The 22,203-nt window shown below is 51.2% G+C and overlaps 1 protein-coding gene across 1 annotated transcript in view; it reads right to left on the bottom strand.

The window, feature by feature from the left end:
- The window catches only part of KLHL29 (kelch-like family member 29), a 247,132-nt gene that overhangs the window by 131,082 nt on the left and 93,847 nt on the right, over positions 1-22,203 (bottom strand). The window contains exon 2 of the mRNA XM_011972723.1: positions 16,480-16,809. Coding sequence (XP_011828113.1) covers positions 16,480-16,764 — 285 coding nt within the window. The 5' untranslated portion in view covers positions 16,765-16,809. The remainder of the gene's footprint in view (positions 1-16,479; positions 16,810-22,203) is intronic.

Genomic DNA, 22,203 nt, shown 5'->3' on the forward strand with positions numbered 1-22,203 from the left:
ATAGACTTACCACACGGGGTTGCTTTAAGAATGGAGACAAAACATATAAAGCTCTTGGCACAGGGCCTGGCCCTCCACAAATGGCTTAAAAAACAAAACAAAAGAACAATGACAACAAAAACAACCATAACTACAACCACCAACAAACAGAACGGGAGCCAGAGCCCAGGACTACGGGGGGCACGGTGCTGGGTTTGAGAACATCAGATAGAGGTGATGATTTCCCATTTCATGCAGGCACAGCAAGTGCTCTGCAAAATGCCTGACTTTGGGATTCCTTTAATTAGCGAGGTGCTACATGCATGCCAATACATGCCTAATTGATCTGTAGACTGTTGAGCACTGTCGCCGAGATGCCTGCCACACAAAGGACGAGAGGCAGCCACAGGGCTCCTCTGAAATGAGAATATACGACCGTGGAAAAGAAATATAATTTTCAAAAGTGCACAGCTATTTTTCAGTAAAGCGAGTGGATTTCCATGACTACCCCTTCTACCCACAATTCAACTTGATAATTCAACACATATTTACTGAGCACATAACAGGCAAGCGGGAGGTGCCAGCAATGCAGAACCTAAGAGGACGGGTCTTTTGTCTGAAGGACCTTCACTCTGGAGGGAAAGAGACAGGCAGAGAGGAGGAGGTCACCCAATGAAGACCAGGGTAATAATAACGGATCACACTTACGGAGTCTGTTCTGGATGCAGACACTGATGTAAGTGCTTTGTATCATTAACTCATTTAATCTTCCCCACAACCCAATGAAATGGATAGTATTATGATCTCATTTTATAGAAGAGGAAACCAATGTTCTGAGAGGGTAAGCAACTTGCTAAGGTCACAGAGAAAGTGGGAGAGTCCGGATGCAATCTTGGGTAGTCTGAATCTAGAGTCTGGGCTCCTAATCCCATCGCTGTGCAGGCCAAGAGGTATGTTAAGAACTTATGTTGCTGGCGTGCAGTGGTATCCCAGCTAGGATTAATGTGGTTGGCTAAGCGACTGACGGTTTCACCTGCAGGCAAAGAAACCTCTTGGCCCTGACTGCCTCTCAAACCACAGCAGCTTCTTCCTGTCTCTTGGCACCCTCAGGCATGCCATAGGACAGAAGTCAAACTGAAAATCCAGGGACAAACAACACCCCAATGACAGGGAGGAATCACATCATTTACCGATGCTCAGTGGCTTCAGAATGGCCCACAGGGTCGGCCACCGTCACAGGAAGCTTTCTTCTGCTCCTGGAGTCCCTCCATGGCACAGGGTCAGATCTCAAGGGCATTCCAAAGAGAGACAGGATGAGCGTCTGCCTGCTCCTCCCCTACTCTCCTTTCAGATTTTCCTTGGAGGCAGCCACTCCCCTGCTCCAAGCCAAGTTCTGGGCTTTGATAACTAAATGACAGACCTGACTAGCCAGGAAGCCCTACTGATCTTTCTTTTCTTTTCTTTTTTTTTTTTTTGTTGAGATGAAGTTTCGCCTAGTCGCCCAGGCTGGAGTGCAATGGCGCGATCTTGGCTCATTGCAACCTCCGCTTCCCAGGTTCAAGCAATTCTCTTGCCTCAGCCTCCAGAGTAGCTGGGATTACAGGCGCCCACCACCACACCCAGCTAATTTTTGTATTTTTAGTAGAGATGGGGGTTTTGCCATGTTTGCCAGGCTGGTCTTGAACTCCTGATCACAGGCGATCCACCTGCCTCGGCCTCCCAAAGTGCTGGGATTACAGGTGTGAGCCACTGCGCATGCCCGCCCCCCCTTCTTTTAGACAAAGTCTTGCTCTGTTGCCCAGGCTGGAGTGCAATGGAGCGATCTCAGCTCACTGCAACCTCCGCCTCCTTGGTTCAAGCAGTTCTCCTGCCTCAGCCTCCCGAGGAGCTGAGATTAAAGACTCATGCCAACATGCCCAGCTAATTTGTGTATTTTTAGTAGAGATGGGGGTTTCACCATGTTGGCCAGGCTGGTCTTGAACTCCTAACCTCAGGTGATCCGCCCACCTTGGCCTCTCAAAGTGCTGGGATTATAGGCGTGAGCCACTGCACCGGCTCCTACTGATCTTTCATGGGACCATGTGGAGATACCAGTTCTGAACTAAAGAAAACGCACTACAGTGGAGCCGCCTGTGAAGCTCCTGGCTGCCTTCCATCCTGGGGCCTTGAGGATCTGCAGGCACAGCCAGCAGGTGGTGGAGTCCTTCAGGACAGAACAGCAGGACAGAAAAGCCCACCTGAAGATGGGTGGTGGCCGGACACCCTGGCTCTTCCACCAGGGACAAAGATGCTGGTGCCTGACTGTCTGACCGTGGGTATATCAAGGCTCAAGTCTTTGCCACTGAGGGGGCCAGAGGCCGGTGTGAGTGGTGGTGGCGAGGCTGCTGCCAACTCAGATGCCACCAGAGTTCTAGCGACTGAAGGCGAGGGACACAGAATATCCGGACTTGGGAAGATTTTGGAGGAAAAACGCATAGTCCGTTGCTGGACGCGGCGGTTACTCATTTCTGCTCGGTGCTCATTTTACAAAGCCATCGCCCATGACAGGTGCAGACTTCCCCTGTGGCCCAGTGAGTGGCCAGATCAATGGGGCCCCATCAGCTCGGTGAGGGAACTGCTGGGGTCTCAAAAATGGATAACCCCAAATTCCAAGTACCAGTTTCTTCCTCAGTTATTTACAAGGAACCCGATGTGGTACATAGAACCTAATTCATAACGCCTTTTTAACGCCATTATAACGCAATATTCATAATATTCCCTTCTAATCTCAGCAGATGACAAGTTGCCACTATTGAATTCCCATTAATATGAGTTATGGGTATAATATATTTTGCTCAATATCATCTCCTCAGCCTAATATTGTGGAAGAATAAAACTTACACGCTCAGCATATTTCTGGTTTTTGTTGTTGTTGTTGTTGTTTTGAGATAGAGTCTTGCTCTGTTGCCCAGGCTGGAGGACAATGGCGCTATCTTGGCTCACTGCAACCTCTGCCTCCTGGGTTCAAGCAATTCTCCTGCCTCAGCCTCCCAAGCAGCTGAGAGTACAGGTGCCCACCACCACGCCCAGCTAATTTTTACTAGAGACAGGGTTTCACTATGTTGGTCAGGCTGGTCTCCAACTCCTGACCTCAGGTGATCCACCCGCCTCGGCCTCCCAAGGTGTTGGGACTACAGGCATGAGCCACTGTGCCCGGTCCTCTCAGCATATTTACAATGGAAGAGGCGATGGTGACGCGGTATAGCTGAGGCTTCACTTTCAGCCCAGCTCTTGGGGGTGCGAGAGGAATTGACCACAAACATGCCCTTCCATGGCTCTGGCGTCCACCAGGGACTCTATCTGCCAGGCTCTGCACAACTGGCTGGGTGGGGGTTCCTGCGCCGGGTGGAGTGGGCAGGTTCTGGAGCTCCGGTGGGTGAGCTGCTGGGGCCTGCATCTTTTCCCCTCTCTCTCTCCTCCTCTGTCACTTCCTTCTCAGGATCAGACTCATCTTCAAAGCAGGGGCTGTTTCTGCCCTGAGGCAGGCCTGTGTCTCCACGTTACCGGCAGCATCATAAAGAGGCCGTGAACCTGGTTCTGGGGCTCTGTGACCCTGGACATGATACCACCTCCCGAGGTTATTTAATGAGGATAGTTATGGCCCCAACCTCATGCAATTGTGAGAGTGGAGAGGTTCACAGGCAAAAACACTTGCAGCAGTGGCTAGCTCCCAGTGAGCACTCAGTAAATGTCAGTGATGGTGACAATGACAATGATGATGCTGGCGGCAACCCCAAGGACACATCTCAGGTCCTGGCTGGCTGGCAGTCCAGACTTGCTTCTTAGAAAGGTTGCTGAGTACACAGGGTTAAAGCGCACACTTGTGCCAGGTGCATATTTCAAGCCCAGAGCTGGGCTCTGGTGGGCTTGATGCTAGTGAGACATATAACCTGCCTCTGAATACGCATAGCTGAGGCCTCACCTTCGGCCCCGCTTTCTGGGGTGCTAGAGAAATGGACCACAAAGATGCTCCTCCACAGCTCTGGTGTCCACCATAACTCTCTTTCTTAAGGGCCTGCCCACTGTGCTTGGCAGTAACCCTGTGGCCGGGTAGCTCTGAGCCTGCGGAGCTGCTGCTGTTGGGGGAGGAGCAAATGGGAGAGTGGAGAGCCTTTCTACCCAGATCAGGTTACCTGGTGAGTCCTGATGGGGATCCTCAGTCATGCCGACCCCACATTTTCCCAGGAACCTTCCCTGGGGGCTGGCCACCTCCCGCCCATTCCTCAAGAGCCCTTCCTCATATTCAGTCAAGCACACGCTGGTCTGCGTGAAGACCCGTCATCTGATGGGCTTCCATTCTGCTGCCTGTGACCGACACCCTACTTTTCTCCATCAAGGAAATGGCATGGTGCATCAGCTGTCCCTGAATTTATGCTCAGACATTGCTTCTCTCTTCCCATGGTGGGTATTCATTCATTCATTATTCTTTAGGTTTGAGTTTTCTTTTTTTCACTGTGGCAAAATGTGCTAACATAAAATTTCCCATTTTCCCCATTTTCAAGCCTACAGTTTAGTGGCATTCACTGCAGTCGCAGTGCCATGTGACTGTCACCACTATTTCCAAAGCTTTTGCATCATCCCAAACAGAAACTCTACCCGTTAAGCAAAAACTCCCTGTCCCTTCCCTCCACACTAGCCCCTGGTAACCTCTAATCTACCTTTTGTCTCCACGAACCAGGGCATTTATTTTAATAAAGCGCTTTCACCCAGCTGTTTCACTTAGACCCCACAACAGCCCGGTGAGGTGGACATTCTTGTGCACAGCTTATAGATATGGAAACAGTCTCAGAGAGCTTCAGTGTTGCACCTTAAAGTCACTCAGTCGGTCAAGTATGAACATGGGTCCTGACTGCCACCTCCTGACCCCAGCCTAGGGTGCTTTTCATCACTCTGAGCAGCCTCCTCAAATAGGGTCTCTCCTTCCCCATCCCAGGAAAGATCTCATGGAAACAGGGCTTGAGACGAAAGCCATAACCACAGTGACCTTTTCCTTCTTCCCTCTCCTCCTCCAAAGTGGTGCTGAGCTCACAGGGAAGACAGCGGCAAACTGTGGCTGCCCTGCCCCCGACATACACAAACGTCCTGCCAATGATTCTGCTGTACCTCCCATTCCCAGCCCAGGTTCAAATCCACCAAGAACGACTGAGGGACCAGCGAGAGGCAGCTGCTTTCCTGAGCTTGGATATATTCAAGGCCTGCCCAGCAACACCTGCGGGCGGTCTTGATGGCTGTGACTGCCCTTCTGCGACGGGACTGGGCCAACGCCTCTGAAAGCGGGGACTGGAGCGTAAACACTGGCCATGCACTATGTCTTGGGGGCAAAACAAGAAACCCTCAGAAAGAAAGAGAGGCCAGAGCCCTAAGGCCCAAGCATCCTGCACGTGAGTGCTATCTGTACCACCGCACCTGGCTGTTAAGGAAAAAAGGTCGCCTGATCAGACAAAAGGAAGAGGACTGCAGCTGGCTGTCTATGAGGTCTGGGGCTGGACCATGCAATCCTTGTGCCTTTTGGTCCTGACATTTGTTGGTTGTTTCATACCCTTATGAGCAAAACTGTTCCTGTGGGGAGTGTGTGGTTGCACCTTCAGGTGGTGTCACCAGCACTGGGGAAGGATGTGCCTTGAAGCTGTATGCATCCAGCTGCTCATCCAACCAATTTCACCAGGGTTGTCCTGGGCTGGGCCTACCCAGAGCAGCTCTAGGTGATGAATCCCACTCTGCTGAGTGATCTGGGGCAAGTTTCTTAGTCTTTCTCATCTCTGAAGTGGTGCTAATAATAATTACTCAGAGAGTTATAATGAGGATTAAAAAAGTTCACATTGGTAAAGTACTTACAACAGTGTCTACAACAAAGTAATTACTAGATGAGTGCCTTAAATAAAATAAATAAATGCAAAAAGCTGCAGAGGATTACAGGAAAGTCAGAGTAAAACCTTGAGAAGATGCAAATATTTGAAGGAAAGAGTTGTGATACTGTGACTCCAAATGCTCTACGAGAGATGGGAAGGGCACAGTAACTACAGCAAAAGCCCCGATGATGTAAAATCTGCACCCCCAACACAGCTTTATCATCCGGGCTCAGGCCCCAACTATGAACCCATGAGGGCTTCATGCTAGCTCACCACGGGGTTACGTCTTCATCATCCTCATCATGGCACCCACAGAAATTACTGTTTTTGGAGGCTGCTCCACTATCTTCTCTCAGTTAGTAGGCAAGTTGAGATGATGTCAAAGGATTTGACTTCCCTAACTCAACAATAGTGGTTAAATACATTAATAAATATTCATGTACATTAATCCATTCATTCTGTCCTCCAACACGTACTGAGAGCCTCTATAGACTGGGCATCATGAGCCGCTGATTTTTACAGAGTTCGCTGCCTCATAAGGAGACAAATAAATAAATGGGTAAGTTTCATATAATATTGAGGTATTATAATAGGAACGTAAACAAAAGTGTTATAGGAACAAGAGAAATAATAGCAAAAAATGTTTCCCCATCACAGGCGGTGGTAACCTTTAGGTTCTCAGTTGTAGGGTGAACAGGAGTTTTTCTGGGCAGGAAAGAGAGGAAATGACAATGCTAGGAAGACGGAGTGGCAGGTGCAAAGGCCCTGGGGCATGAGAGATCTTCCTATGTTTGGGAATTTCAGGGTGGCTAAAGTGGGTGGTGGGGTGACGCTCTCCAGTGACCTCCTGGCTCACGTACCAGTGTGTTAGTGGATTTCCCTCAGACAGAAACACAGACCCACTGACACACAGGAGTGTGGCGATAGTAAGCTGTGTCCTGGTGTTGACATTCAGGGAAGCAACAGATAGCAGCAACCCTGTATGCAGCAGCCAGTGCTGGGATGAATGAGTAATAGGAGAGGGTACTCACGAAGGTCACTGCAGCTGCTTTTAGCAAACCGACACGCCTGGTGAGGTCTAGGAGAGAGAGCAGGCACCCACGGCTGTCGCTTGGGAGCCGTCTGTGCAATGGAGGCGGTTGTTTTTTATTTCTTTTTCACACAACTAGAAAATGTATTGGCTCACACAACAAGAAGCCCAGAGCAACCAGGGCTCTGGTTTGGTACATCTGGAACTCTCTTGTTTTCTCCTCATGTGAGAACTCTCTTGTATATCTGGAACTCTCCTGTTTTCTCCTCATGTTTTCTTCTCTTGCTTTCTCTCTGCTCATGTGCTGGCTTCATCCTCAGGCTTGTAGCAGGAAGGTTACAACAGTTCAAGGCACCATATTCCAGTCATGACAATGTCTGGAGGGCGAAGGATGACTTTTTTTCTTGTGACTCTTCCTTAAAAGCAAGGAAACCTTTTCCAGAAACCCCAGGCGGGATTACCCTCATATTCTATTCCAGAACTGCCTCACATGACCCTTTCCTAAACTAACGACGGGGAGGGGAAGCGCCATCACCATGCCTGGCCAGAATCATATTCTCACCAGGGGCTGGGATTCACTTTTCTTTGAGCATGCGAGGTGGTGGATACCTGAGCAGAATGGGGGTTCCACTGGGAAGGGAGAACGAGAGAAAATGAATGTCGGACAAATGGGCAGCAATGCCCATTACAGACCACGAGGTCACTTTGTCAAGCCTGGCTCATTCTCCAGCTCTGCCTGCAGCTGGCACAACCAACTCACCAGGCAGGCTCAGCCCCATGCCCCCATTCCTACCTCCATCCCCTGCCACCCTCCAGCCTGAGGGCCACTTCTAACCTGAACTAGGGACACTTTAAGTAGTAGGTGAAGAATCTGGGTTGTGCTCACCATCAGTCTGGCCCTCGACTGGGTGTGTTTTCATAAAGAGGCTGTCCTATACTGAGTCCCTTTGTCATGCCAGAGAAGCCTCCTGAGGGCAACCTCAAGGCCAGTGCTGTTCTAGAATTGCAAAGATAATCACAGAGACACCAGAGCCATGGCCCAGGGCTGGCCCGAATGCTGGGAGAGCTGGGCAGATCCACTCTAGACAAAGGAGAGAAGCGTCACACTGGGAAGACCTGACCTCACGGCCAGTGGGAAGAGAACGAGTTCAGGATGCTCGGGATGGATCTGGCCATCCATGAAGCTGGACTCAAAGGTTTGTCCTTTCTGCCCCAGGTGACTCTCGGTCATTCAAATCCATGTTTTTAAAATAAAGCAATCAAATCTGAAAGCATGAGCCACCGGGATACCCCAACAGGATCCCCCCATTCCCTACCCTAGCCGACTGCCTTAGACAAGGGGGGCCCAGGTGGGTTTTGAGTCTCTACCCCTCCAGGTGTGAAAAAAAATAAGAACGTGGAATGTGAGTGACTTTCTCTATCCATCCACAGCTCCATCTGGGCTGGGCAAGAGCCCTACCTGCTGGCAGCCTGGGGTTGCGGGGCCAGGGGGAAACTGTGTGGCCCTCTAAGGGCAAAGGAAGGCAGGAGTGGGGGACAGAGAACCACAAACCTAACCTTGACACTTGAGCCTTGGGGAGCAGGTCTAGCAAGGGTGGCCCCGTGGGTGGCTGAGGGGTGTTTTCTTAAGGGACTGCAGGGAACAGCAGCCAACAATTTAAGTCAAGGGACAGAGGTGCGGACAACTGGCCTTCTGCTATTGAGACGTATAGCTCGCACCATTCCCCAGCTCCCAGGACTCCTTTTCACAGTGCCAGAAGGGTACAAAGTATTCACCCACCTTTTCCGGGAAGCAGAGGAGGGGAAGCTGGGCATGCAGAATTTTGCTGCCATCAATAGGAAAGGCATGTGATAGCAGTCTCTGAGTGCATACAGATGCCTGGCCCACTCACTCTGCTCAATTCTCAGGGCTCTTTATTTACCAGAGGAAAATGAGGTTTCTTGCCTACGGGTTCTAGAGAGGCAGATTCACAATGCAAATTAATATGCCATGACTAGTTGAGACTGCAGCCAGAGCAGTACACGGAATTCTCCTAAACCTTCCTTTTAGGGCAACAAACGGAGTGTTGAAACTGATTGGTAATCCATTAAGTTACATCAGCTCTTCTCTGCAGAGACTTCCACAATGCCTCTTCCCCATGGCATTGCACTTTTGGAAGTCTTAGGCCAGTCTGACTGGCTGTACCATGAAAGTAAGAAGAACAGAGATAGGGTCAGTCTGGGTTTGGAGGACATTCCCTCAATGAAATTAAACTAACTGTGTAGGGGCTGATGGTAGATAAATGATACTGAGATGCATTAAGCTCTCCTTTTTATGTTTATTTCCCCAAGTTATTTTTAGCATTACAGACAGTTCCTAGTTAACAAATGGGTTGGGTTCTGAAAGTTCATTTGTAATTTGGCTGTTTAGATTTTAGAACATACTTTCCCTATAAAAAAACAATGTTATAAATGGTGATGAGACTCCCAGGCTAGTTCTCCAAAGCCTATTTAACCCATAATGTAGCTAAAATACTGTCCTTCCTCAAGGGAAAAAAATTGTTTAATTGCAACATGAGTAATTAAACAAAACAGAGAAAACCATTAGAACTGAATAAGAAGTAGATTTATGTTCATCTTGAGTGATGCTCTTTGCAGAAAACCTAATTTAATTTAAGAAGAGGTCCTTCTAAGGGCTTTTGGGGAACTGCACAGGATTTATCCTATTAGGGAGAAACAGGCACTGGGCTGTCCGAATCTGTGGTTAATGAATACTGCATCATGCAACAGGCTCCCTTTCCTGATTTCAGACTCATTAGGAAGTCTCCCTACCAGAATTTGTTTTCCCAAGTAGATTTTCACAGGGAGAAAGCCTCTGGTCAAAGTCCATGAAGGTGGCCTCCTTGGGGTGATTTTTAAATTCCAAATCAATAGGTTAGCATCCATCTGTCCTTGTGCATGTCCTGGGGACAGCAGTGTTCCAGTCCCACCAACCCGGGAGCAGTGACAGGATCAAGCATTGGTACTTCTGAACTTAGAAGCCAAGGTCAGTGTACCTGCGAGGTCCCCTGAGAGCCAACTGGACAGTTCATTCCCTAGCAGCATAATCCTTGCCGCGTGTCTTCTTTTCAACCTCATTAGCCAGTTCTTTGAGTAGATAGATGTGCGCGGGTCCTAAGTGTCCCACATCTATACCAGGCCATATGAGAGAGTAATCCTTTCTGCCTGAGGCATGCCAGCCTTGGCCAGAACTGAAGGGTGAATGACTGTGCCTAAACAAACATGCTGGGAACACTCCGTGGGTAGATTGCAAAAATGATCACAATTCTTTCCAACCTTAGATGCCTGTCCCTTTGCAATGTGGTGTTGCGGTATTTCCCATCAAGAAGCGGGGTCTCTTTGCCCACTCCTTGAATCTGGGTTGGCCATGCCTCCTGCTTTGGCCAATGGGATTTTAGCAAACATGCCCCAGGAAGAGGTTAGAAAAACATCTGTGCATTAACCTTGCTCTCTTGCTGCTCTTGGTCCCCTAAGACCACCGTGTGAATGAGCCTGAGATAGCTGGATGGAGGATGACAGGCCACAAAGGACTGAGGCACCTTGGCCAACAGTTGGCCAACCACAGATGTGTGAGACCATCCCTGATCATCCAGCCACTAGCCAATCTACAGCAGACCACAGATAAATGAGACAGCCCAGCAGAGATCAGCTGAGCCAGCACAGACCAGTGCTGACCAGTCAAACCACAGAACTGTTATGGCTTTAAAACACCAGGTTTTGGGGGTATTATCAAGCAGCAAAAGCTAACTTACACACACAACTGGCTCCAGTCAATGCAGTCTTTGGATATCTTTATTTTGGAATCCATGTATGGACTTTTTTTGCCCAGACTAAGGCTTGTCTCTTACAAATGTGGCAAAATACATCTTCTTCCCTCTTTTTGCCTCCTTAATCAGAAATTTAAGTTCGGACCACTCAGCCCAAACTGCAGGCTTTGAAATGGGTGCTTTGGAAATCATGATATTTTTCAATTTTGTACACACTTTGTGACTGACAGGTAGGTTTTAAGTCAATGAGTACACAATCACACTGTAACTGCAACTTAAGGTACAGGCAAAATCCATTAGCTCAGTACTAAAGTGCACAGGTTGTGTTATCTCACAATGCATTATTGTTCCCTGATAATTTATCACAAGGCAAATCACAACTCTTGCTCATGGAGAAAGCAACAGTCTTTGGATAAAATCACTTGCAGTCTGGAAATTCATGGCGAAAGGGGCTTGAATGATTCTCCTAACTGAGCCCACTCGGCAAGGCAGCCTTCGATTTTCAATGTGAATACAAGAGGAATGAGAGTTCTGTGCACAAGCATCCTCTCTTCATTCATGGGCCCCAGAAGCACACAACAGGAGGGGCTGCCACATTGGCCCTGCGGTCACTCACATGATCCCCACAGAAATCCCAGATCCTCTCCCTCAAGGGGAGCATTCCTCCAGAGAAGCTGGAGTGCATGGGGAAGATATCGTCTCCAGCGTTGTCTCTATGATGACACATATCCACCCTGACAGCCCTAAATGCTCATAAATGTCAAAACCCGGGTGTTTGAGTGTTGACGATGAAGCCCGCAGATTTCACGGCCCCTTTCGGTTCTCCTCGGGCCTCCGACACAGGCGAAGTCCCTCTGCTTCCCAGCTAGATTTATTTTCAAGGGCTTAGCTCTGAGGGACGATGGGAATGTTTCAGCATGAGTGCTCCTGACCACAAGGAAAAAAAGCCCCCAGTACATTTCACAAAGACATCAGCCAGGATTCTGCAGAGTCCATTCTTTCACGAACAAAATTGCATTTTATGAAGCCGTCCCTTTTCTGTTTCATCTGTCAAGCAGGTTTGCTGAGAATAATTTAAATTTCATGCAGCAGCGACTGTGGGGCATTGGGGCTTCCCTTCAGGCCCACAAACAGGTCTGGCAGTGGAGTCGCAGTTCTGCTTCTCGGGAGCACCCTGCCCCTGCGGTCCAGACCATCTACAGACCAGACACACAGTGGTGGGCCAGGGACGGGATGCCATGCCGGTTTCTCAGCATGACCTCGTGCCGCATCAGACAGGGGATGGGGACAGGCCAATGCATCTTTCTTCAGCCTCCCAGCACCAACCACCAGCAGGGGACAGGTTTCCCCGCAAATGTATGGATAATTGGGTAGACCCAGTCAATGGTTTAACTTTCTAAAATTCACTTTTATCAAGTGCTTACCACATGGTAGGTAGTGTTTTAAGCTTTTCTATGCATATTAATTTAACCAGCTCTCACATCATCCCCATGAGGAGGATACTATGATTATTCCCAATTCTTAGAGACAAAGAAACTGAGGTTCAGAGACATACTCAGCTTCTAAGTGGCGGAGCTAGGATTCAGTCCCAGTACTGTCAGACTCAAAAGCTCAAAGCTCTCAGCAGTGGTGAAATGCTGAGTCGACATAACCTTTGGCTTAAATTTTCTCACCTATACCACAGAGGTAAATGTGCCCACTTTCTGGCCTGAAATCTCTTGCTTGCTATCAGCTGGGTGGATGAGCGGATGGAAAAGTTACCATAACAATGCTGCAATCATGGTTACCATGGTGAATGCATTCTGCCAGGCAGCCTGGAGTGGGAAGAGGAGCTGGCCCAGGCTGGTTCTGATTCTAACTCACTGGGTGACCTCGGCAGGCCACATTTTCTTTGGGCCTCACTACTGTGACCTGTAGAATGAGGGGCTGGAGGACGTGGTCACTCTGCTCCTCTTAGGCTCTTGGAACTTGTGACCTGGGGAGGCCATTGATTGGTCTGAGCCGTGAGTGTGTGTTGGGGGGCTAGGGTGAGTCCATCAGACCCTCCCTGCACTTCAGCAGCCCAGGAGTCTGCTTGTCCAACTGGCCTTTCTTCAAGACACGCGAGGAATCTTTAGGCCACAGACAAATGAAGAAGTAGAAAAATCAATTCAGGCCTGAAGTAGCAGTGATGGAAAGAATTGTCATCACCTCATCGGCCAGCCGCTGGGAGCACAGCCAGTCTCCCCACCCAGAGAGCCTGGCAGAAGCCGGCCCCTGCCTGGGAAGGTGACCAGGCCCACAGGGCTGGGTGGGGAGGGTGATGGCATGGGATGCCTCAGCCCCCAGGGCACGTGATGTTCACCCTGCGCCCTGCCCAGCCAAGAGGGGACACTAAGGCCTGACAGTACTGACACTAGTCCCCCAGTCACCTTCCTCAGGGACAGTTGCTGCGTTTCCGAGTGTGGCTCTGGCCCGCATGTGGCTCTAGACCTTTCACCCAGGAAACCCGGTGGATACATTCCAGCAGCTGTCCCCACACTCTGGCAAGCTGGGACACAGCTCTGCTCCTGGCTTCCACCCGGCCGACCTCGCCCACCCACCCCACCATCCCCTGGAGTGCGGTTTCAGCTCTGTTTCCACAATAGGCTTTCCTTAGAGGAAAGGGCCCCAGAGCTGAAAAAAAGCTTTAAACTCCCTTCCCTCGGTCACCTGGCTGTATCAGTCTCAGTCTGGAGTTCACTAGATGGCCTCTTCTCCGCAGCTCCCTCCTGCCTACAGAGCATCTGGAATCCCAGCCAAGGAGTAGGTTTGAGATGCCCTTTCCTTTCCTTGCTTTCTTGGGGCCTGGCTGCTGTGTCTTTTCTGAAGACCTGCCTTTTCCTCTTGGTGAGGTTAGAAATGAACACCTTTCAGGCTGGGCATGGTGGCTCACGTGTATAATCCCGGCACTTTGGGAGGCCAAGGTGGGTGGATCACTTGAGGACAGGAGTTCAAGACCAGCCTGGACAACATGGTGAAACCCTGTCTCTACTGAAGACAAGAAAAAAAAGGACATGAACACCTTTCCCTAAGGGGGTAGAATCTTATCCCATAGGCCTCACCTGGATGATAGTAACAATGGTGATAGGAAGAGGTCAGCACCGATACAGGTCTCGACTTACCACATGCCAGGTTCTGCTTGTTCTGAGCACTTCACACAGGTTTTAACCCACACAGTCCTCACAGCAACTCTGCTCGCAAGTACAATGACCTCTTCCCATTTTACAGAAGTGAGGCCCAGAGAGGTCAGGTAACCTGTCCAGGGTCACTCAGATAGCAAGCGGTAGAATGGAATTCAAATCCAGGCAGTCTGTCTCCAAAGTCTGGCCCTATCCACTGCACTAAGCTTCCCCTGCCAATAACTTCAGGGGGAGAGACATTCTTGGGTCATTTGGTCACACTGTCACAGATTTGTTATACACAAGGAGCCATGAGCTCCCCGAGGACAAGAGCCAGCCAGCCCTGGCCTGCTCAGTAAAGACCCACATTGTTGACGAGGGAAACTGCAAATACCTGGGCCTGGGCCTGCCCATTAATTGACGTGGTCTTGGCACGGGGTCAAACACATAGGCTAGAGGACAGGCCTCTGGGCAGGCAGGAGCCAGGCTAGAACGGCAGGAAGGCACTGTGGCCCAAATGTGCCAGGGGTGCCTGGGAAGCCAGTACTGCTGTCCTCCCTCCCCCAACCCAATGCTCCTGGGTGCCAAGGGACCGGGGCGTAATCCGGGGAATCAAACAAGCCCCTGCAGGAAAGAGGCTGGGCTGGAGGCAGAATTCAGTTCCTCTGTTGTGACATGCCAAGGAGCGGGCTGTCCTCACAGGCATGAACTTTCGGCCCCTCTCCCCTTCCTGGCCACCCTGCCCAGTCCCTGCCCCAGCTGTTGTTTTCTGTCTGTGGCTGGGTTCCTTTCCTCTCATGTGGCTGTGGTTTGGGGTCAGGCCAGTCAAGGATGGTGACTATCAAACCACTCTGGAGCAAAGGGGGAGTTCTGTGGACAGCACAGCCCTGGAGGGGAGCCCCAGCACCGAGCCCCTCCACTTCATCCCCCAGAGCAGCCCGACACCATCCCAAAAAACACATGCATCCTTAAAAGGACAGACGTCTTCAAGAGGGCCTCCGGGCCCAGCCTCTCTCTCCCACCTGGAGCCCCGAGCAGTCGGTTCCAGTGGCTGCCATTCTCCATATGGCCAACAGCTGGCCCTGCAGAGCACCTGCCAGATGTGGCCAGCAGGGCTAGCGGCTGGCCCTACTGGGCAGAGGTCACTGAGTCAGACCAGCGCTTGGGCTGGCGCCCAGGGGAGGAATGTGTTTGGCTGGCCTGGGGGCAGCATGCCCAAATAATCCTCCATCTCCTCTCCCCTGTCCAACATTCTTTCCCTCCCCGCCTCAGTGGGGTAGTGTTTTCATAACAGGAAAATAAAATCAATAAGGCACTGCAGCAAGATGTCAGTGCGCTCCGAGCCAGCCTCCAATAGCTCCATTGTCTCGGCCTCCACCGGGCTCTGCGGCCAGCAGCACTCACAGTTATTAATGGGAAGCAGGGCTGAAAGGGAGTTTTGAAAACCAGGAGACAAAGGCGCAGCACACCTGGAGTGCGGCTTTCCAGTGCCACAGCCACCTCACAATGGCCGGGCTGGGGCTCCCCACCTTTAACTTCTCTGGCAACTTTTCTGAAAGCAAGAAAAGAAAAGCCTAGACACACCCACATGTGCACACACACATGCACGCACACATACACATCCTTGCACATACACGAGCGTACGTGCACACTGCCCCAAGGGGGCTCCTGGGAGGCGGCTCTGAATGGCCAGCAGAGGCAAAGGCAGCCTGCATAGCCCCTGCTCGCTGAGGAAGCAGGATAGGGACCAATGGGCTTCCTGCCACAGCCATGGCCAGGGGCCCGTCCCTCCAGGACTCAGGCTGCCTGAGGAGCTCTGAGCAGCCAGCACGACTGGGGACCAGCTCAGCCCAAGGCCAAGCAAGAGCCGTGGCAACACTGTTTTCCACATTCCGTTCAGCAACACAGGCTGGCCTCTGTTGCCATTCCCAAGGCTGGAGCCGCCTCTTCTAAAAGAAATGGGAATGACCTGGAGCTGACATCCCTGAGGTCAGCTGTGGGGATAAGTCCTGGGTCCTCTGCAGAAAGGTCCCACAGCCTTGGACCAGCAGCCTTGGACCAGCCCTTAGAAGGCCCACTGAGCCCTTGCTGTGCCTCAGTGTCCTCAACTGGAAGGCAGGGATGATAAAAGTACTGACTCATCGTGCTGTGGCAAGGCTCAGAAGAGACAACATATATGAGAACACGCGGCCCAGTGGTTAATAAAGGGTGGGTTTATCACCTTTATGACTTACTACTTGTCAGTATCTTCTTGCAAACCCAAGTTACTGGCACCCCCAGGGACGCTTGCATGGTCTCAATTTATCTATTTAGGAACCCCGTATTGCCATCTTGGAGTTCCACTGTTACTTCACTCATTAAATAACATCTAATCAACATGGCATAGGACAATGAGTGGCCTCAGCACCTGCTTATCTTCCTACAAGTCAGTCACAGAGAAAGACTTCATGGATAATAAAACCCTCGTGAACGCTCGCAAACAGTTGCCAGGCCCAGGTCCTGGGAGGACAAGACTCTGGAGGACTCAGGGTCTGGAGCACAGGCTGCCGCTCTGGAGCCTGTGGGGCTGGCCTGAGCCTGCAGGGAGACAGGGCCCCTCTACCCGGGTCCTGCTCAGAGATGACACCAGGTCTTACCTTGGTGGTGACCGCAGAGGCAGAGCTGGCCACGAGGCTGGTGATGGCCTCGCTGCTGCCGGTGGTGCAGGGAGCAGGAGCTGTAGCGGGGGTGGGCAGCCGGGAGGGCACCACGGGCAGCGGCAGGAGGCCAGGCCGGGCACTGAGGCTGCTGGCTGTGCCGCCACCGGCCCCCGAGGTGACGCTGCAGATGCTGGTGGTCCCATGCGTCCCGTTGACGCTCCACTCGCGGCGGTCCCAGCCCACCCGGTAATCTCTTTCGAAGCGGCTATGGTGCCGGGACATCTCGGTGGGCCGAGGCGGCTTCTCACAGGGAAACAGAGCCCGGACCTGCGGTGACAGGGTGGAGAGAAGGGTGATTTAGGACTGGAGCAGGCAGCGACAACGGACAGCATCCATGAAGCCCCTTCTCTGGGTTCAATAACAGGCTTCAAACATTAGCTCATTTCAGAGTCACGCAAGCCCACAAAGCATGGATCATTAATTAGCCCCACTTCACAGACAAGGAATACATGATTTGCCCAGGATCCTGTGGCCAAAGTAAGTAGGCAGGATTTGAACCCAGCCACAGTTAAAAGTGATACTGTTGGTTCTGCCACGTCTCACTGCCCTGAACAACACAAATGTGCATATTTTAATTATGGTTGGGACTTTATCCCCTCCACCCCCACTGTGAAAAAAGAGCCGTGAACTCCTCAGGACATGTTTTCCTCAACCACATGATAGGATACGGTCACCCGCGTGTGCAGACTCACTTTATAGTGGACAAAGCCCTTTACAGAAAGCTCTCTTCCTCCTACAGTGGCCTGTGAGGTGGCAGGGCATGGACGGTTCCCAGTTGAGAGGGTCGAGGGACCTCACTGAGAATAAGTTATCCCTCGAGGTTCGAGTACTAGAAAGTGATAAAGAGTCCAGGATCCCCAGCCTTCAGATCCTAGCTAAATGCACAACTCAAGTCGCAAAGGGTGTTAGCCTCTAGGAGTGGAGTTCCCTTTCATTGTCACAGCCCTATGATTTGATCTTGGGCAGCATCAGAGACCCCGTGTACCCTGGCCTCTGTTAACCAGACCATCTCCCATATGGCTCTCCTGAGCCTCTAAGCATAAGGCCCTTCCATGTTGTCATGGAGACCTGGACACGCCATGATATTTGGAAGGGTTTCTGAATCACCAAAGATTGCATTTTGCTCAGTATTACCATGATTTGCTGGGTTCCCTGCCCACCCTCGATCAGGAAGGCTGTAAAGACACAGGGGAGGTGTTAGTTGCAGAGGCCACGGAGAGGCAGAGGCAGAGGGGAGAGGGGAGAGGGTGTGGCAGTGCCAGGGCACGAGTGATGGTGGGTTAGGGTAGGGGTCTGCATCACACCCACAACCCTGGGCATGGCCCAGCTACAGCTTGGTTGCCTTTGGCCTTTTGCATTCTCCAACTGTTTTCCAGTCTGGGGGTGAGCGCCCAGAAGTCCTGGTTCCCAGCTCCTTTTCCTACCCTGCCAGTCCAGCTCAGCCCTGGGGAGGCACCCTGGAATTGTTGGCCAGTGGACAGATGGGCAACTTTATTTTAAAAATATCTATCTATAAAGCCTGTTCCTACTGCAGACTTTGCACATCCAGACCTAGTTGTCAACTTCTGGTGCCATGGAGCCAGGGCCTGTGCCCAACCCAAAAGCCTCCTACCCATGTTCTACTTGCATGCTGGCCTGTGCCCTGGTGGCCATCATCCCCTCTGCCAGGCACACCGGGCAGACCTGAACCCACCCTGCAGCCCGGTTGAAGCCTGCAGCCCTGCCTGAAATAGAGCTGACCATAATTTCTTCAGCTGGGTGTGGTGTCACTATTTATTTCACCATTATGCTTTCTGGCTTACACAATGTCACAAAAATTATTTTTAAAAAGTCTATCCAGGCTGGGTGTGGTGGTTCACGCCTGCAATCCCAGCACTTTGGGAGGCCAAGGCAGGTAGATCACGAGGGCAAGAGATCGGGACCATCCTGGCCAACATGGTGAAACTCCGTCTCTACAAAAAATACAAAAATTAGTCGGGTGTGGTGGCATGCACCTGTAGTACCAGCTACTCAGGGGCTGAGGCAGGAGAATCGCTTGAACCTGGGAGGCAGATGTCGCAGTGATCCGAGATTGCGCCACTGCACTCCAGCCTGTCGACAGAGCAAGACTCCGTCTCAAAATTAAAAAAAAGAAAAGAAAAAAAGTCTATCCAATATTACCTGGTTAAAAAATGAAAATCAATTCCCTTTTCATCTCCCCACATAAACTTTTTCAGCTGAGCTTCTTGATGGCATTGTCTAAACTTAGCTCCAGTTTCCTCGTCCTGTTCACTCTGTGACCTGCTCCGCTGTGGCCTTCGCCCTGGCCACTCCATGGGAACTGTTCTCATTGAAGTCAAGGGTGACCTGCTTGCTAAGTCCAAGGGGACATTTATGCCGCTGTCCTCGACTTCCCTCACATGCGACGTGGCTGATCTTCCTTGTTTTCCAGAGCCCTCCTCTGCAGTTTTGGTGATACCAGCCCTCTCCTAGTCCTCCGCCTCCCTCTCGGCTGCTCCTTCTCAGTCTCCCTGGCGGGCTCTTCTTCCTCAGCTCATTATTTAAAAGCTGGGGCTCCTCGGGGTTCCAGATCTCCTCCGCTTCTCCCTGGATGATCTCATCCCTCCTCCCCTCTTTCCGGATAACTCCCAAGGCTACCTTTGCAGCTCTCCTCTCTCTTAAGCACCACCCCCACCTCCCTGCAGCCTGCCGCACACCTTCCCCCAGCTGTTCCACAGGTGCCTAAACACCCAGAGCTGCTAAATTAGCGCAACATTCCTTTGTCCAAACACCCATCCTCAGGCATTCCCTCCCTCAGAGAAAGTCGCCGCTATCTCCTCACCTCCATTCCCCTATAGGTCTTAGATTCCTCTGCCTCAGCTGCTCTCAAATCTACCCCCTTCTCCATCTGTAGCCACGACCTTCCGTCACTGTCGCCCAGTGCCTCCTTATTTCAGCTTGCCTGCCTGCCTGCCCCCAGTCTTGCCCTTCTCAACTCAAATGCCCACAGGAGTTTTGCAAAGGGCAACTCTGATCATGATACTTGACTTTCCTGCTTTAAATCCTGTCCATCAATATAAGGTTCCAGCTCTTCCTGGTAGCCCAGAAGAGGATCTGGTCGGGCTCCCTTTTCTAGCATCCTCTCTCATTCATCCCGTCCTGCCCCAGAGGCTATGGCCCATCATTCCAAATGCCTTATGGTTTCTGAAGCCTCATGTCCCCTTTCAGCTCAGGGTCCAAGTCCACGCTGCTCTTTTGCCAGGAATGGCTTCTGACCGTCCCCCGGCTACTGCCTATGACCCCACCCAGCTCAGGCACGGATTCTTCTAGAAGCCTGTACTTACTTTTCCCCTTCTGGGTCAGGTGAGAGACTCTCCTCAGTCCCTGAACAAACGGTACCCATCCTCCCTACAGCCACGGCTGCTGTCTATCCGCTACCTTCAGAACAGGGCCTGGGTCCTCATTCTCTGTGCGACCCCAGCAACCTGAACAGTGCCCGTCAAAGAAGGGTGTTCAGTACCCGTGTGCTGAATGAATGATTAAACAAATGCTTGTTTTTTCTTCACTGCTGAGCACTTCCAGAGAGGACAAACACATCTGTGTGAAGAGAAAACCTCAGACAAAGAAAGAAACGTTGAGTCTCCTGACTGGAAGTTCCAAGTAGGTGCTGGAGTGAGAAAACATCCTATCTTAGCCTGGGTGTGGGGGCTCATGCCTGTAATCCCAGCACTTTGGGAGGCCAAGGCAGGAGGATCACTTGAGGCTAGCAGTTCAAGACCAGCTTGGCCGACATGGTAAAACCCCATCTCTACCAAAAAGAAAAATACGAAAATTAACTGGGCATGGTGGCGTGCGTCTGTAGTCCCAGCTACTCAGGAAGCTGAGGCATGAGAATCGCTTGAACCCAGGAGGTGGAGGTTGCAGTAAGCCAAGATCACGCCACTGTACATCAGCCTGGGTGACAGAGTGAGACAAAAATTAAAAAAGAGAGAGAGAGAGAGAGAGAGAGAGAAAATGTCCTACAGTCCTAATAAATCAGACCTTGAGCCTCCAAGGACAGGCCTGAACAGAGAATATCTGCATGTCGAGGTGAGCTGGGCTCACAGTGTAGATGCCTCTCCCAAGGCTGACCTGCCAACAAGGGGCTCGTGCTGATTATCATGGCCTCAGGGACACTGCCTCCCTAGGGTTGGATCCTAATGTGGCAGAGAGGATGTTATGTATTCACCACAGTATATCCTCTTTCTGGGCACAAGGAGGAACTCTCCCAGCTGCCATTGCAGTTAAGCTGGGCTCCTGTGTCTGGAGTCTGGCGGATAGGATAGGTGGGGAGGGGATGGAGACTGCTTCCAGACCTGGTCCTTTACAAACATCTATGACCCTCAGTTCCCTGTGCTCGTCATGGCAACCTTGGAGGCCACATGTTCCAGATGGTGCCACCATCTGATGGAAGAGTGTTTCTCTGTGCACACTGGGTGTTGCATAATGGGGGCGTGAATCTTTGTTGTGATAACACTCTGAGATTGGCAGTCTATGTGTTACCTAAGCACAGCCTAGCCTGGCCTGACTGATGTGATAAATCAGCCTCTACCTTCCTACAAAACAACACAACCTCACATATCGCCAAAGAAGCCATCTCCTTCCAGCTGGGGAGGATGGAGGTGAGGAGGGTATGCACTGAGGGTGGCCAGCAACACTGCTCCCCTGAGACATGCCTGGATGTGTTTGGGATCAGGTCAAAGGGGTCTCCTAGGCCCCAGTAAAACCTCTCCACTCTCTGCCTTGGGGACTACCTGCTGGGCCATGCCGTGCCCGCACCTTACAGTTCTGGTGCATGAAAGCAAAGCCCAGGCCCCAGCGCCCTTCACCTCCCAACACTCCCACCCCCTACCCTGATGCTTAGCTCCTCAAGTCTCCTTTAAATGCCAGGCAGGAGATGGAGACTTGGAGCCTGGAGCCCAGAATCTAGTTTCAGCCTCATTAGGTGTACTCAAAACAAAGGTCAAGAATTTGCATGCCAGCATTTCGGTGAGACTTCATTCCTCAATTTAATTTCCCCTCTCAAACGTCATGAAAGAAAGGTGTTGCACGGTTTACCCTGAGTGAGATGGCAGACTGCCAGCACCAGAGGTGGCAACTTAAGTATTTTCTGCTGGGCACCGAGCCACTGTGCCACAAGGTCCCATGGGCATACATGTGTGCCCAGAGTGGTGTCGAGGGAGGCACCGGAAGTGCTAGTTGTGGCAGAAGGAGGCCTGGAATGGATGAGGTACCTTAGATGAGACTGGTCAAGCAATTACCGACAAAACACATCAAAAAGCTTCCTTGTCAAGGTGAGCCCCCTTTCCTGGCAGGCTGCCCATGAACTGGCAGAACCTGGCACAGGGCCCTTCACCAAGGTGGGGAGCAGGCTGAGCAGCAGCCATCCCTTTGTATGGAGGGGACCATTTACAAAGACACTAGGACTTGAACCTGGGTGGGGTTAGTGCCTTGCTAGCACCTGTTTAAATTCCACGCACATGTGAAGAAAACGCTCTAGCGCCTAGAAAATCTTGTATTAACAGGTGGAAATAGGCCACGCTGAGGTGCAGGTAGAGACAGTTCAGTGCTCGTCCTGGGTGAAATGTGAAAGGCCTCACAGGTATTTTATGTGCCAACTTGGCTCTAGCCTTTGGGATCTTG

Source organism: Mandrillus leucophaeus, unplaced genomic scaffold (assembly GCF_000951045.1).
Source record: "Mandrillus leucophaeus isolate KB7577 unplaced genomic scaffold, Mleu.le_1.0 Scaffold13, whole genome shotgun sequence".
Classification (NCBI taxonomy): domain Eukaryota; kingdom Metazoa; phylum Chordata; class Mammalia; order Primates; family Cercopithecidae; genus Mandrillus; species Mandrillus leucophaeus.